We start from the raw sequence: 14,277 nt of genomic DNA, 5'->3' as shown, positions 1-14,277 counted from the left end.
GCATAGCATTGGCTTTTGATACTTTTATTCGAACTTTCCTGTACAGTATGGGATAAGTTGGTTGTATTGAAAGACCATGGTCAAAAACTACTGGAGAGTACGCGCGTCCAAATGCGCTTGTACGTATTGTATGTAGCCTCCTAGTAGTACATCGTTTCAACCATACGTACATATCATCGTCGTCAGTAAAATAATTGCCTGAAGGTCTTGTCGAGGAATATCCGCCTCCGGTTCGTATCCAAGAGCCAACACCAACATTTGTGACTTGTAGCGTACTTGGAATAACCTCTAATCACAGTCAAAGAAGCCATAATACCAGCTGGTTGTCATCCATTTTACATTCAGCAACATTGAACATAGACCCATTCTCGTAAAAAGAATACACAATAATCAATAATCTCAATGTTCGCAAAGCGAGATGGTAAAATCCTCCTTAAACTTCTCCTCTTTGCCAAGGTGATACAATTTGCGCTCTTCCATAAGCTCCTCCCTCATCTGCTTCGCCTCACGCAGAGAAATAGGGAAATCCACCCCCTCCAAGACGTTCTCCTGAAGTTCAAGAGGCAGCTGATCGAGACCGGCCGCATTCGACTTCTGCTGAATGTTGTCCACCCACCAGTCCTGGCGCTGACAGGGAACATGTGCGGTGCTGATGATTTTGATGTTCGGGTCAACAAGGAATAGTGCTACGATTTTGCGGTGGCCTGGTTTCGTCGGATCCTGTAGTTTGAACGGACCTACGCGGTGCTGGAGTACGTTGGGGAAGGTGAGCAGACGGCCTTCGCGTGTGTCGACTCCACCAACGTCTTGGATGGCTAAACCGTCTTGCTTGCACCCAAATATGGTGGTTACCCATCGGTGGTCGTCTTGCTCGTAATTAACTTCATCCATATCATCCCAGACGGAGAACATCTGGCGAAAGGATAATGAAGACGAAGTGATGTTGGAGCATGAATAGTAATAGAGTGCAGTAGCCACAATGTGTTCATTCTGTACATGGCAATGTTTGGTAAATAATTGTAATCTAAGCATGTGTAGCTCACCAGTTGACCTTCCACATGCCAGGAGCCCCCAGCGTAATCAGGCTTTTCAGGCGTCAATTCAATATTTGCTAGCTTGACGATCACCTGAAGCCCACGTTGCTTGTAGGCATCCTTCAGACTGAACTTGGGAGGAGCGGGAAGAGGAGCAAAAACTCCTGGTTGTGGACGGATTTCGGGACCTCGAGCCTCTCGGAACTCGTCGAAGTCATCTTCTTCATCATGGTCGTCATCCTCATCGTCATCCTCTCCGTCATCGGATTGATTTTGTGGCAGAGACGAGCCGGCTCCAGCGCCCTGCGTTACATTCAATGGGCCGACAATGTTTGGATCTGTCTCCCCTTCATCGGCATGCTCGACGTGATGATATTTGATGCGTAACTGATGGCAGAAGTCATTTCGCAAAGGTGCTAAGGTCAAGTCCCACAAAGGGATAGATTCTTTAATCAATTTCTCAACCAAAGCATAAAGAGGTTTCTCGCGTTGAGGGTGGAGATTGTTGATGTACGTTGTGATCCTGGATTGAGTTGAAAGGTGTTAAGAGCTTTCGTTCGTATAGATAGTAAAAGTTTGCAGCTGACTTTGGATCCTCGCCTGATATATCGACTTCACAAGGAAGCCATTGGAATTTTTGACTATAAGATCGGTCTCCCTCGTCAGAATCACGGACGTCAGCGATCTTTCCTTCCCCGCAGCGTTCTATGCAGTCATCCAATGTAGTTTGCGGCATGCCTCGTTCGAGAACGCGTGAACGGCCATACACAAGAGGGAACAAGGATGGATGAACAAGATCCCAAACTTTCTCATCAGACCCGGGATGCCAGTCTTTCAGCCTGGCTGGGATGGAATTCTCAAATTTGGTCACTGCTTCTTGCAACTCCTTCTTGAATTCGACTGATAATGCGGTATCTGATTTGACCACATCACCGTTGTAGACGATAATGGGAGGTGATGCATCTTTCGGTATGAGAGATGCCTTATAGCGAAGTTCATCGATACAGTAATCTACCATGGCGGACGTGATATCGGCACCAGAGGACATTGCTTCTTGCTTCCATTTGTCAGTGATTTCTTGATCGTTAACCTAGCATCCAGGTTTAGATTTCAAGCAGACGCGTCAATGAAGAAGTGGACCTTGATGTTCCAGTCTGGTTTATCTGTGATAGTGTTCATAAGCTGCAGCATCGTAAACTCTCGTAAAGTGGTCAATGGCATCCTGCAAAACGACCTTGTCAGCATATATCGTAGTGAATTCAGTGTTGCCACTATACGCACGTAGATCCCTGGAGTTCCCAAGCGTTTAAAGCATTTTTAAAGAGGGGTCCAACGTATCCTGGCTCCCCCTTGCTAGGGGTGTAGTCGATTAGCTCCTCTCGACCAGGTAGTTTGTTTTCCATGACCGCGACTTCGTAGGCTTAGCTTGACCAGATGGTGTGGTTGAATGTGGATGCTCCTGACTTATGGAACTGAACTGTGCCTGTTTTATAGAGGACTATTCTCGCCTTTCGACTCATTTAAGGGGCGCCGCATCACACTGGTTGCCGAAAATTGACTCGTTACGTTTGGTAATTCGGAATACCAAGGCAAGTCATTTTGACTCCCTATTTGAATGAGGAGTTGGATGAGCCTTGAGAAGATTTGCGGGGATTGCATGAGTCACAGAACATAAAGTCCATTGAGCAGTGCTAGTGAGCACTGGGCAAGACGATGTTTGGCTTGGGGACGACGTTCGAACTCCGGCGGCAGGCCGTGAGAATCTTGGCCATCATTGCTTTCAACACACCCGAGTTCAGCCAACCACCTAATTGCAATAGCACAGGGCTTGTATAGACATGGCGTCCTCGACAACAGCATCTCAGGAAGAGCTCAAGGCGAACAAAATACCACTAGGCTTCAGAGACTCGTGTTCTGCGTATGTTCTAAGTCCATTCCATCGACTTCAATTCGCTGATTAGTGGCTTTGTGATCCCTTGTTAACCTGGTCTCCAACGATACAACTACTCCATATGCGACGACTATCCTCTGAAATCTAGCCTCCTTATTCCTTTGAACTTGTGTCGGAAGAAAAACTCTTACCAGACCTGGGAATGTGAGCACGAGCGTCACGCCTACGAGCAGTCAGTCAATGCCTTTGATTCATGTCCATCTTCGGAAAGGCTGATAGTTCTGTCTGCTACACAGGTGCCAATATGACGAGTGCGTACTTTATAATACCCTTCACTGGCGTCGCTTGACAGGATGTTGCTCCCATACAGTTACGTTCGCCGAATGAAGGCTCTAGCAAAGCAAAAGTTGGCTGCTGCAGAGGAAGCTTCGGATTAGCTTTATCGACGTCTTTCCATTCGCCGCCAAAATATAATTTTTTAGATCGCTAATATGAAGAATACCCTCAGACAGTCCAGGTTTATCGGAACTTCCGTCGTTTTCGTGTTTTCGAACAGAGTGATCCGGCTCCTCAACAACTGCAAGCGTCCTAGTGCCTTTTCGCAAGTTTGACATCCTTTGCCTCCCATAGCTGCAGCAGCTAAGCAAATTACCATACGCATTGTGACATGGTTGCAAACGGTATCCTCCGCGTAAAGCTCGTGATCGTGACGATTGGTGTAATCGGATTTCTTAAATAAAACACCCTGTCATATGCAAACCGTTTCTTGTTCTGCTCTCTCACTGCTTTACTCTTGGGTTTTATGACCAGATACAGTTTATCTGTTTTACTATCATCATGGAGCACCGATTCCATGCTTTGCCTCCGGAATTGATACGCAAAGTCGGTTTGCAGCCCTGTCTCATTTGCCTAATCCACTTGACCTCTTTTTTCAGGGCAAGATCCACACGCAGTCGGCATCATAGTTTCCGTCATATTTATTCTGACCTATTTCTCCGCAGTCTTTATCCTAGCCAGCTTCGACCACCCTTCTCCGTCCCTCCTTCTCCTAGTCTGCAAGACAGCCCACGAATGGATGATTCCCATCCTCTACCACTCTCTCAAGTTCACGACCGCCGGACAGCTTTCAAAATTTCTTTCGTCTCATGACCTACCAGATGACCTCATGTGCTCGTCATTCTCACCGCCATCGTCGCGTCTAGGCCTCATCCAAAACATGCACATCGGAGAAACACCAACAGACAAAGGCAACCTCTTCTACGGCTCGACCAGCTGGCCGCTCACGATCATCACCCGCCTGTTCTGGCTCGCGCGGTCGCTGAAGCGGCTTACGATCCTCAACCTCGACCAGAATAAGTGGCGTATGCTCGAGCACGCGGTGCCTGGCACGCTCGAGTACCTCGCGCTGGGACCGATACACGGGCCGTTTAGGCCGCAGGATCTCAAGCAGGCGCCGCCGCTCAAGATGTTCACGAGCGTGCTCACGTTCATGCGCGACGACGAGGTGCAGGACGTCGTGTGTTACCCGACTATGCGGCGCGTGCGGAGGATCCTGGAGAGCTCGAGTATGGCGCCGCACTGGGCGATCGAGCAAGTGCGCTGTGTGAGTAAGAGCAAGGGGCTGGAGAGGATGGAGATGCTGCTGCTTGGTAGGTCGCAGTATACCGAGGTGGTGGCGGTGGTGATGGAGGAACAAGCGAAAGTCGTGTCGGCGGACCCGAGGGTGGTTATTGAGAAGGACACTAGGGGTTGGGTGGCAATTTTATATGACGAGTGGGAAGATTGTAGACTCCAGTTTCTGCGTGAGTGCGTTTGACCTCGAGTGCTTTGTCCCTCGAAGATAGATGCGTCGCTTGTCATTATTCTCTGCTTTCCTAGATCCATTTGCTCCCATCTTTATCGTACTTTTCATTTAAACCCTATAGGCTATTTGATTTGAGTTAATTATCTCCTCTTTTTTAGATTCTTATGTCGATTGATCTATGGAGAGGTTATGTCGCGGAAAATTGCATTATGGTTTTATTTGATGGGTGCATCCTGCGCGTTGCACGCGCATGACTTCCCAGCCTCAGGACCTGTCACAAACTAAAATATCGACATGCAAATTATGCGCTTATCGTGGATCCCCTCAAGTGTTAAGCTTTTTATCTCGAGCGACATGGACCATTCGTCAGGACTTTGTGGTTTGTCGAAACACGTCGGGATCTAAAAATGTCCATGGCTGGTAAAACGACGTCATATTTAAAACAATGAACTAGTCATGGAATATCAACCATTCCATGCTGGAGCGCAGTATCTCTTGTACCACCAGGCTTTTACACGGGGCAGGGGTGGACTCCAACGGCGATAAATGGGGTCACAACGAACGTTAATGGATGGGAAGCGCAGTCGACCAATTAACGTTTAACCCCCATACGAAGTGCAAAAATCAAAGAATCAAAAACGCCACGCTAATTCTGGTACAACAACACACGGAAAGGGTGAATCTTATTCCAGACGCCGCTTCTCCTCGCAGAGAGTACGAGTCACCTGTGTGAATTCTGTTGACGCTGGAGCCTGAAAAGGATACAAAATCTCTTTGTGGGGTGTACATGCACGGTGTGTTGAGAGGTATTTATCGACAAACAGTCCACACCCGTCAAAACATTTATATTTCCTGGACCGATAAGGGGTCCTTCGGTCGTCCCAGAGTAGTCTTCTCTTCACCTGTCATTTTGCTTTTCGGTAGCGGAAACGCGCAAAATTGTGTTATTCTACCCAGAAACTTGGAGACCGATGAATATATTGAAGCTTTCAACTGCTGCGAATCCGCTCACGGCGCCGCTCCCCAGAAAAGAGGGCATAAGCCCCGCTGAGAGGGCCGCCGACCGGTTCTCCATCTCAGGCAACGCGATCGGTATCCTTCTTCTCCATCCTTTACTGTTCAAGGACGCCTTGATTACTCACTTGTCTTACTGACAGTGACCGGAGGTGCAGGCGGGATAGGCCTCGCATGCGTCCGCGCGCTGCTCGAGCACGGCGCATCGGGAGTGTGCATTTTCGACCTCGATGCTCGGTTCTCGAGTCCGAGCGCCCAAGCGGATCTACGCGCCATCCACGCCGAGTTTCCTGATAGAAAAATCGTGGAGGAGGTGGTGAATGTTTCGCAGGAGAATGATGTACGGCGCGGGGTCGAGAGTGCGGTGCAAAAGCTAGGTGGTGTGAGCGTGCTGCTGTGTGCTGCAGGGATCGCAAAGGACTGCGAGGCGACGGAGATCACGATGGAATTTTGGAGGCAGATTCAGGATACGAATACGACAGGGTCGTTTTTGTGCGCCCAGGCGGTTGGGAAGTGAGTGTTTCCCAGCTTTGCTTTTTGCTGTGAATCGGCATTAACGGGGCAGTATTCTTGATCTTCGCGGGATAGGGAAATGATTAAGCAGGGTCAAGGAGGGAGCATCATCCTCATCGCGTCCATTGCAGCGCACAGGGCCATCTTCCCCATCAACCACACTGCGTACTGCGTCTCCAAAGCCGGTGTCCTGCAGCTCACCAAGTCGCTCGCGGCCGAGTGGGCACGACACGGTATCCGCGTGAACAGTATCAGCCCAGGTTACATTGAGACGCCGATGACACAGGTGGAGGAGTTTGCACTAGGAAAGCGCATTTGGGAGGAGCACAATCCGATGGGCCGCATGGGTGTTGCGGAGGAGATTGCAGGCCCGGTGGTTATGCTAGCGAGCCCGGCGGGGAGGTATGTGACTGGTGTGGATCTGGTGATTGATGGTGAGTCTTTCTTGTTCGTATTTTGGATGTGATGTTGATGAATATGATGAAATTAGGGGGAAGTTTTGTTTTCTGAGATATAAAGTGTACGACGTTATACAAGACGGATTGTGGAGGAGCTAAAAGTGAATGAATTGAAAAGATAATTATTTGAATCTAAGACCAAGTAAGATTAGTGGGCCATGTGTTCTGACATGTTCAATGAAATGAAAGATTAAACAAAGCGTGCGAAATTGCGAACCAGTTGTGTTTTTGTAGTCGTCAACACGGCTCTTTTCCCGCTTCCATCTTTGCAAAAACGCTCGCTCTAATCCAATACAATCTCGCTGTCTCCAGCACTCCCAACTTTTGATAATCAACTCTCATCACAATATCCAGACAGCTCCGAATCCCCTCAGCTCTTCCTTTTTATCCGACAACCAAGCCACGTCGCCTTACCACACCCATCCATACCCAACCCCAGGCAACATGTCTACCGCAGCTACCTCTTCATCGTCGACGTAAGCGCCCAGGAAAAAATGCTTGTTTTTTCCTACACACTCACCAATGTCATAACAGCCCAGCCAGCGTCGATTCATCCTGGAAATCGGGCCTCCGACCTCCTCCAAAAGATATCCGCCCCCAGACGGAAGATGTCACAGCAACAAAGGGCACAGAATTTGAGGACATGTTCCTCAAGCGTGAGCTCCTGATGGGCATCTTTGAGGCCGGATTCGAGAAACCTTCTCCCATTCAGGAAGAAGCCATACCCATTGCCCTGGCCAAACGTGATATTCTCGCCCGTGCAAAGAACGGCACTGGCAAAACAGCCGCTTTCGTCATCCCATCCCTCCAGCAAATCGATATCACCAAGCCCAAGATTCAGGCTCTTCTACTCGTGCCCACCCGTGAGCTTGCCCTCCAGACATCCCAGGTATGCAAGATCCTCGGCAAACATATGGGCCTCCAGGTCATGGTCACCACCGGCGGTACCACCCTCAAAGATGACATTTTGCGTTTATCCGAGACCGTCCATGTTCTTGTCGGAACCCCTGGCCGTATCCTGGATCTCGCAGGCAAGGGCGTGGCAGACCTTAGCGACTGCCCCGTCTTTGTTATGGATGAAGCAGACAAGCTTCTTTCACCAGAATTTGCTCCTGTAATGGAGCAGCTCCTTTCATTCCTCCCCACAGACCGTCAGGTTATGTTGTTCAGTGCCACCTTCCCAATGATAGTTAAAGACTTCAAGGTATGTCGCCTCGTGTGCTTTTTATGCACTTCTCCAGCCTGACATCTTTTCTTTAGGAAAAACACATGCGCAACCCCTATGAAATCAACCTCATGGATGAGCTTACCTTACGTGGTGTCACCCAATATTACGCATACGTCGAAGAGCGCCAAAAAGTTCATTGTCTCAATACCTTGTTCTCAAAGGTTCCTATTTTCCCTTTCCGTTCATTCACCACACACTAACAATCACTCTCCAGCTTCAAATTAATCAATCTATCATCTTTTGTAATTCCACCAACCGAGTCGAGCTGCTCGCCAAAAAGGTGACCGAGCTAGGCTACTCGTGCTTCTACTCGCACGCAAAGATGCTGCAGTCGCACCGCAACCGCGTGTTCCACGACTTCCGTAACGGTGTATGCCGCAACCTCGTCTGCTCGGACTTGCTCACGCGCGGTATCGACATCCAGGCCGTGAACGTCGTTATCAACTTTGACTTCCCCAAGAACAGCGAGACGTACCTGCACCGCATCGGTCGTTCTGGGCGCTTTGGCCATCTCGGTCTCGCGATCAATCTGGTCACGTATGAGGACAGGTTTAACCTGTACAAGATCGAGCAGGAGCTGGGCACGGAGATTCAGCCGATCCCGCAGACGATTGATAGGGGGCTGTATGTCGCCCCGAGCGGCGGGGAGGAGTCGCAGGTGCAGAGAGCGCCTCAGCAGGCCAGGCAGCAGGTTGCGCCTGCGCCAGCTCCTGTTGCTGCTGCTCCTGTACAAAGGAACGGACAGCAGCAACCTCAGCAACAGCAACCACCCCAGCAGCAACAGCAGCAGCAGCATCAACAACAGCAACAGATTCCTGCGAGGCAGAACGGTGCACCTCAGCAACAGCCTAGGGGTCAACCCGCTTACCGTGGCGGCGTCCCTGTAGGCCGATGAATAGCACTCCGCTCTGGAGGTAGTGTGGAGGAGGAGGACGCGAGGAGAAAGGAGGAAAGGAGGGACGATGATGGATATAGAGAAGATGCCGCCAGGGGCTGGTAGGAGATACAGGGCGGCGGGGAGGAGAGTTTTCGAAGACAAGACTATGATGAAAGAGAATCAATCCCTGGTCTATATTTTATTTCTTTTTTTTTTGACCCAAGCAAAACACCCACAACACCATACACCCGCATCCACACATAACGTCTTTTTTGGACGACATCGACCGACCGACTTTTGTCTGTGCCCCCGTTATATTTACATTTCACCGCCTGTGCGCCGGTCAATGTCGATTTTCGGTAGTACCATACCACCTTACCCACAACCACCCACCACCTCAACGATTGATTGGCACACACCGACGTCGCTCGTTGTTACCTTCTACCAGTCGACATACACCACATACTTTTCACCCGCTCGAGGACGTCAAAATCGAAACCGATTCCTCAAGTCGTTAAACCCATATCCTCTGCGACTCGTCATCCGTCATCCGCCCGTTTTAAGTCTACGATAATTCATAAAATCCGAATATACGACCCCTGATACCGTCCGACTCTTGACTTTTTGTTGGTTTTACCGATCCAACCCAATTGACATCCGTAATATCATACAGTACCACAAACCATGTCCGCAATATACTTCCCGACTCCTGGTTCATTACCTCATCTATATCCTCATCCACTTCATCGCCTCCCTCATCCCTCATCATCTCACCTCTTCCCGTCGACCGCCCCTGCCATCTTGTTCTTACTCTCACCCTTCCCATTTTATCGATCTTGGTCCGTCCGGAGACTTTCTTTGGTTTTCGGTTTACTTTCCACCACACATCCATTTCGTTCGTTCGTTCTTTCGTATTTCCTTTTGTTTGTTTGGTTTCTGGCTTTGCACCTTGCTGTGGTATTAGGTTTTCGATTTGAATCCGTATCCATCGTGTCGTGTGTAGCTGGTACCTCCCTACCTCCCTGCCTCCTTTCTCTACCTCCTACTCTCTACCTACCGACCTGACTACCTACCTACCTACCTACCTTCAACTGCGCCTTGTACCTACCCCTCATTCATCATCTCTCATCCTTTTCTGTCACTCACTCACGCACCCACTCGCTTGTTCCTCTCTTCATCACCATAGCTTGATCATTGTTGCCTATGGATGATTTAAACTCACTGGCACACCGAAGTCTTGATCGTAGGTTTTTTGTCATATACATACGTGCATGCATACGTTATAAATACGATCTTTCAATGCTCATGCATGTGTTGTGTTCTACCTATTGAGTTTCACGCCGGACAAAAATGCTGACCAGTTAGCCTGGGTGTTGTCCTGACCAGTGACGTGACTAGTACCGTGACCGATTACATAGTGTCACAAACATGTTGTCACGCTAGTTCATTATTAGTAGGCTCGACAGTAAATGGCAAATTACTTGATTGTCTTGCGTTGGAACTCAGTGCGTAGTAAGAAGAAATACTAAACAATCAAGTAATATGTTATTTACTGTTGAGCCTACTAATAATGAATTAGCGTGACAATGTATGTGTGACACTATGTAGTTGGTCACGGTACTAGTCACGTCACTGGTCAGGACAACACCCAGGCTAACTGGTCAGCATTTTTGTCCGGCGTGTTTGATGTCCGACCGTATCGTTCGTGTTTTGTTAATTTTGCTCTTGTCATGCTTCAAGACTACACCGTGGTTGGTTTCGCAAACCCCGAAGGTTTTCGCGTATGTTAAAGGATACAACGACAGTTCTGTCTTACTCCGAAAATCGGCGTTGCGATATATATTTTTTGTTGGTTGTGGAGAGGTAATACATTGATTTGAACTACTACGACCTAGCTGAGCAAAAACTAGACCGTAAAATAAATTTACCCGAATATCTGCGTGGTGAATCGGCTCGGATGCGTCCGACGAATTTATCCGCGCCAGACAGCCTGTAAGTTGGAAGAAAAGGTTAGTTCATTGCGTTGGGATTTTAGTATGCGATTGGTAGCTTACTGGGCCGGGCTGGATGTATTGGGTGGGGATGGGGTAGTAGATGTTGATCTGAATGCCGGGTTCCTACGTAACCGCATAATTAGGTTCATGATTCTCTCAGGTAAATGGCTCGAGCTACTTACCCTTCCGTTGTAGGCGCCAGGGAACGAGACGAGGGGGCCGGGGGTGCCGTTTCCGCCACCGGTGACGTTGATCTGCGCGCAGCTGATGTAGAATTGGGCTGCACGAAAAGAAAAGAGAGAGAGGTATTTGTTAACGCAATGTTTTTGATAAACCGGGAATAGACAGAGAAGGGGTCGTGGACGTACCTCCTTGGAAGCTACTCGCACTGTGCAAGGCGATGTGCTCGATGCGGACGAGGTATTCGCCCGATGGAAGGCTGCGGGGGATGGTGAAGGTGACGTCTCGCAAGTCTAGGTACGAAGAAGAGCTTGTTAGAGATGTCTAAGATGTGTGAGGGTAAAATAAAAACGCACTGGTAGCTGGGAAAGAAATGCTCCTGCCGCCATTAGTAACGGCGCTTATTTCGTGGACCTTGAACCACACGTTGCCGCTGCCATCAAAGTTAGCCGCGCTGCCGGGAGCTTTGGCCATGTAGATGTTCAGGACCTGTTATAACGTTCCACAGTGAGTTTACGTTCGTGTTTAATAAAGGAATGAAAAGGAAGTATGCTTACACCGTCGTGGTAGATGGGGTCATCGGAGCGGAAGCCAATTGTGGATCCGGCGGGTAACGGTGGCAGTTTGAGCAGTGGCTCTGGTCTCGGAGGTGTAGCAGCGGATATCCTGGCTCGAGGACGTCTGTCACCTGTGTATATTGTGAGATGTCTGAAATCGACTATGTAATGATGTTGGGTGGTGATATGCTACTAACGGGTGATCGGCTGTTGAAGTTGTTAGTCCTGCGGGACATGTACCCAGTTGCCAGTGGCAGCGCCGTTGACAAGAAGTGCGGGGAAAGTATCTGTAGACAGAGATATGAACGCCTGTACCCAGCGTTATTCAGACTGAACTTACAATGAGCCGACACGAGGGTCACGGAAGACGCAAGGAAAGCGAGGATGAGCTGCTTCGAGAACATGGCGTCCGATGAGGAGGTGAATGATCTTTCAACAGAAGCAAAAAATATGTCTCTTTTATACTACACCATCGGACCGTCAATGGCTATTCTTCTTCATACACCAAGCCTGCCGTGTGACCGCTACTTGGGGTTAGATGGCAATGACTTCGACTTCCTTTAGCCTGTTTTCCTCAAGCCGGGAGTGCCAAGGAGAACGGATAGAGATGCATAGCCAATAGGAAATTTGAATTCTGTCTAGGCGCGCTTATGTACCGCCATACTTTAACCTACTGGCGACGAGAGGCAAATTGTGGTCAAGATGAAGTCAATCCTGGGCTCGAGACCCTTTGACCTTGAGACAGGTTCCGAAAAATAGTTATATTCAATACTCCAAGCCAATTACAATGCATTACCCCGCATTTTGAGCTCTATTTGCTGATCGTTTTCCCAAACACGGAGGAGTGTGCAAGGCTATTAATAACCTTGGCCAGGGACACACAAGCCGCATTTGTCTCTTTCATTGCCTAATATATCGAGATATAAGCATAAAAGCTATTTCAGGGTACTGTGTACTTTCACCAGTGAACGAAGTTTACACACAATGTTATATCAGTACTATGGGTGGGGATGGGTTGAGGTATTTTTGAGCAATTGTCGTCATTCGTTGCCATCGGGACTTTTTAGAACTGAGGGGTAACCGCGGGGTAACTTCTAAGTCCACGCGCCATGATTAGCCTATTCTTCGGGAAGTCGCATGGAAGAGTAAGTTCTCATACATATTTCTCACTTCTTATGGTCCGTTCCGCTTAACTAGGTCCGTATACGGCTTGGGCTAGCTTCCATGATACATGCTAAGTCGCGAACCTGGTCCTCGGAAAAACAAGTGACGCAATTGAAATAAATTTGGGTATTTAGATTTGCATTGATCATAACTAGTACACTCTGCGTTTTACTTCTTCACGACATAAAACCGAGAGGCTTCATTTGAATAGAGACGCAGAATCTTTTCTCTTAAATCGTTCACCCACTCCAGACAGCCTGAATGATTTATGATCATTAGAATTCGACTCAAATACAGAAAGAAACTGGAAAAACACTTACAGGTCCGGGTTGGACGTACGTCTTTGGAACAGCTGCAAGAACCAAGGTATCAGAGTAAGTATACTTTTGAAGCAAAGAAAACTTACGGTAGTAGATGTTGATCAAGATTCCAGGTTCCTAATGAATAGTCAATGATTAGCCTTCTAGCTAACTTGTTCTGTTGCCTTTCAAACTCACATTTCCAGTGTAAACACCGGGGATGGCGACAAGAGGTCCGGGGGTTCCATTTCCTCCACCGGTAACGTTAATTTGAGCGCAGCTCAGGTAGAATTGAGCTATCATAAGTGTAAGCGGAATGACCACTTAATACATATAGGAGCATCGTACCACCGCCGAAGGTGCTTGCAGCGTGAAGAGCAATCTGCTCCATGCGCACAAGGTATTGTCCGGATGGCAAGTTCTTGGGGAGTGTGAACGATACAGAAAGCAAGTCTGAACAGCCAGATTAAATTTTAAGTTATTGTTATTAATCAGAAAGCATAAAACTTTACTTTGTGCTGGGAAAGTGATGGTTGATCCACCGTCAGTGACGGCACTGATTTGATATACCTGTAATTGTAACAATAAATACCCTGTAAACGAGGATTTAATTCTTTATTACAAACCTTGAACCAAACAGCACCACTTCCATCCCAAGTCGAGACGTTTCCGGGAGCCTTCGCCATGTAAACATTGACAACCTTATATTTTGAAGGATGGTAAGTTTGCGAGCAGTAATTGAATATATCGATTTAAACTTACACCCGGGTGGTACATGGATTGATCGGCCTGAATGCCGATCTGTGACCCTGCAGCTACGGTGGCAGTGGATGCAGTGGCCTGAGTCTGGGAGGTGTAACACCTAAAATCGGCACTTGTTACATCGGTGACCTTATTGAAATCAAATCATTTTGTAAATGGTCATAGTATTTCCACAATTAAAGCACGTACGGGTGATTGAGAATTGAAGTTGTTAGTCTTCCTGACGTTAACCCAGTCTCCTGTGTTTTTACCGGCCACGAGGAGGTCGGGGAATGTGTCTAAAAGGTACACATAGTTAACAATCATAATCCTCCCTATTACTGGAACGGCTCAAATAATAATACATACAATGGGCAGCAGCAGAGGCAGCGAAAGAAAGCAGAGCAGTGATAGCCAGCTTCATTCTGAAACGAGTTTGAGGGCTTATACCTTGACCAAAACATGGACTCCTAGCTGACGTCTTTTATACCTTGACGAACTCAACTTTCAAGTGCCATAAATT

The 14,277-nt window shown here is 48.2% G+C and overlaps 4 protein-coding genes across 4 annotated transcripts; 1 reads left to right on the top strand and 3 right to left on the bottom strand.

Moving 5' to 3' along the window:
* Positions 1-399: 399 nt before the first annotated feature.
* On the bottom strand, positions 400-2,437 carry JR316_0008896 (uncharacterized protein; the record flags this gene model as incomplete). The annotated part of the gene is made up of 5 exons (XM_047894607.1): positions 400-990; positions 1,044-1,557; positions 1,622-2,124; positions 2,175-2,256; positions 2,316-2,437. 5 exons carry the CDS (start codon positions 2,435-2,437, stop codon positions 400-402), a joined length of 1,812 nt encoding a protein of 603 aa, XP_047746066.1.
* Positions 2,438-3,762: 1,325 nt separating this feature from the next.
* Positions 3,763-8,837, top strand: JR316_0008895 (ATP-dependent RNA helicase dhh1; the record flags this gene model as incomplete). Its single annotated transcript, XM_047894606.1, has 9 exons — positions 3,763-3,811; positions 3,861-4,727; positions 5,654-5,821; positions 5,887-6,256; positions 6,332-6,707; positions 7,069-7,190; positions 7,249-7,918; positions 7,975-8,103; positions 8,157-8,837. 9 exons carry the CDS (start codon positions 3,763-3,765, stop codon positions 8,835-8,837), a joined length of 3,432 nt encoding a protein of 1,143 aa, XP_047746065.1.
* Positions 8,838-10,791: 1,954 nt separating this feature from the next.
* On the bottom strand, positions 10,792-11,954 carry JR316_0008894 (putative endo-beta-1,4-glucanase D; the record flags this gene model as incomplete). Its single annotated transcript, XM_047894605.1, has 8 exons — positions 10,792-10,809; positions 10,874-10,936; positions 10,996-11,093; positions 11,182-11,286; positions 11,350-11,482; positions 11,551-11,739; positions 11,791-11,837; positions 11,891-11,954. The coding sequence occupies 8 exons, from the start codon at positions 11,952-11,954 to the stop codon at positions 10,792-10,794; spliced, it is 717 nt and encodes a 238-aa protein (XP_047746064.1).
* A 999-nt stretch (positions 11,955-12,953) lies between these two features.
* On the bottom strand, positions 12,954-14,178 carry JR316_0008893 (Endo-beta-1,4-glucanase D; the record flags this gene model as incomplete). Its single annotated transcript, XM_047894604.1, has 10 exons — positions 12,954-12,971; positions 13,035-13,066; positions 13,121-13,151; positions 13,212-13,309; positions 13,362-13,466; positions 13,526-13,583; positions 13,640-13,714; positions 13,776-13,904; positions 13,965-14,053; positions 14,124-14,178. The coding sequence occupies 10 exons, from the start codon at positions 14,176-14,178 to the stop codon at positions 12,954-12,956; spliced, it is 690 nt and encodes a 229-aa protein (XP_047746063.1).
* Between the last annotated feature and the right edge of the window lie 99 nt (positions 14,179-14,277).

The sequence above is a fragment of the Psilocybe cubensis genome, chromosome 8 (genome assembly GCF_017499595.1).
Source record: "Psilocybe cubensis strain MGC-MH-2018 chromosome 8, whole genome shotgun sequence".
NCBI lineage: Eukaryota > Fungi > Basidiomycota > Agaricomycetes > Agaricales > Agrocybaceae > Psilocybe > Psilocybe cubensis.
This window is presented reverse-complemented; position numbering and strand designations above follow the sequence as displayed.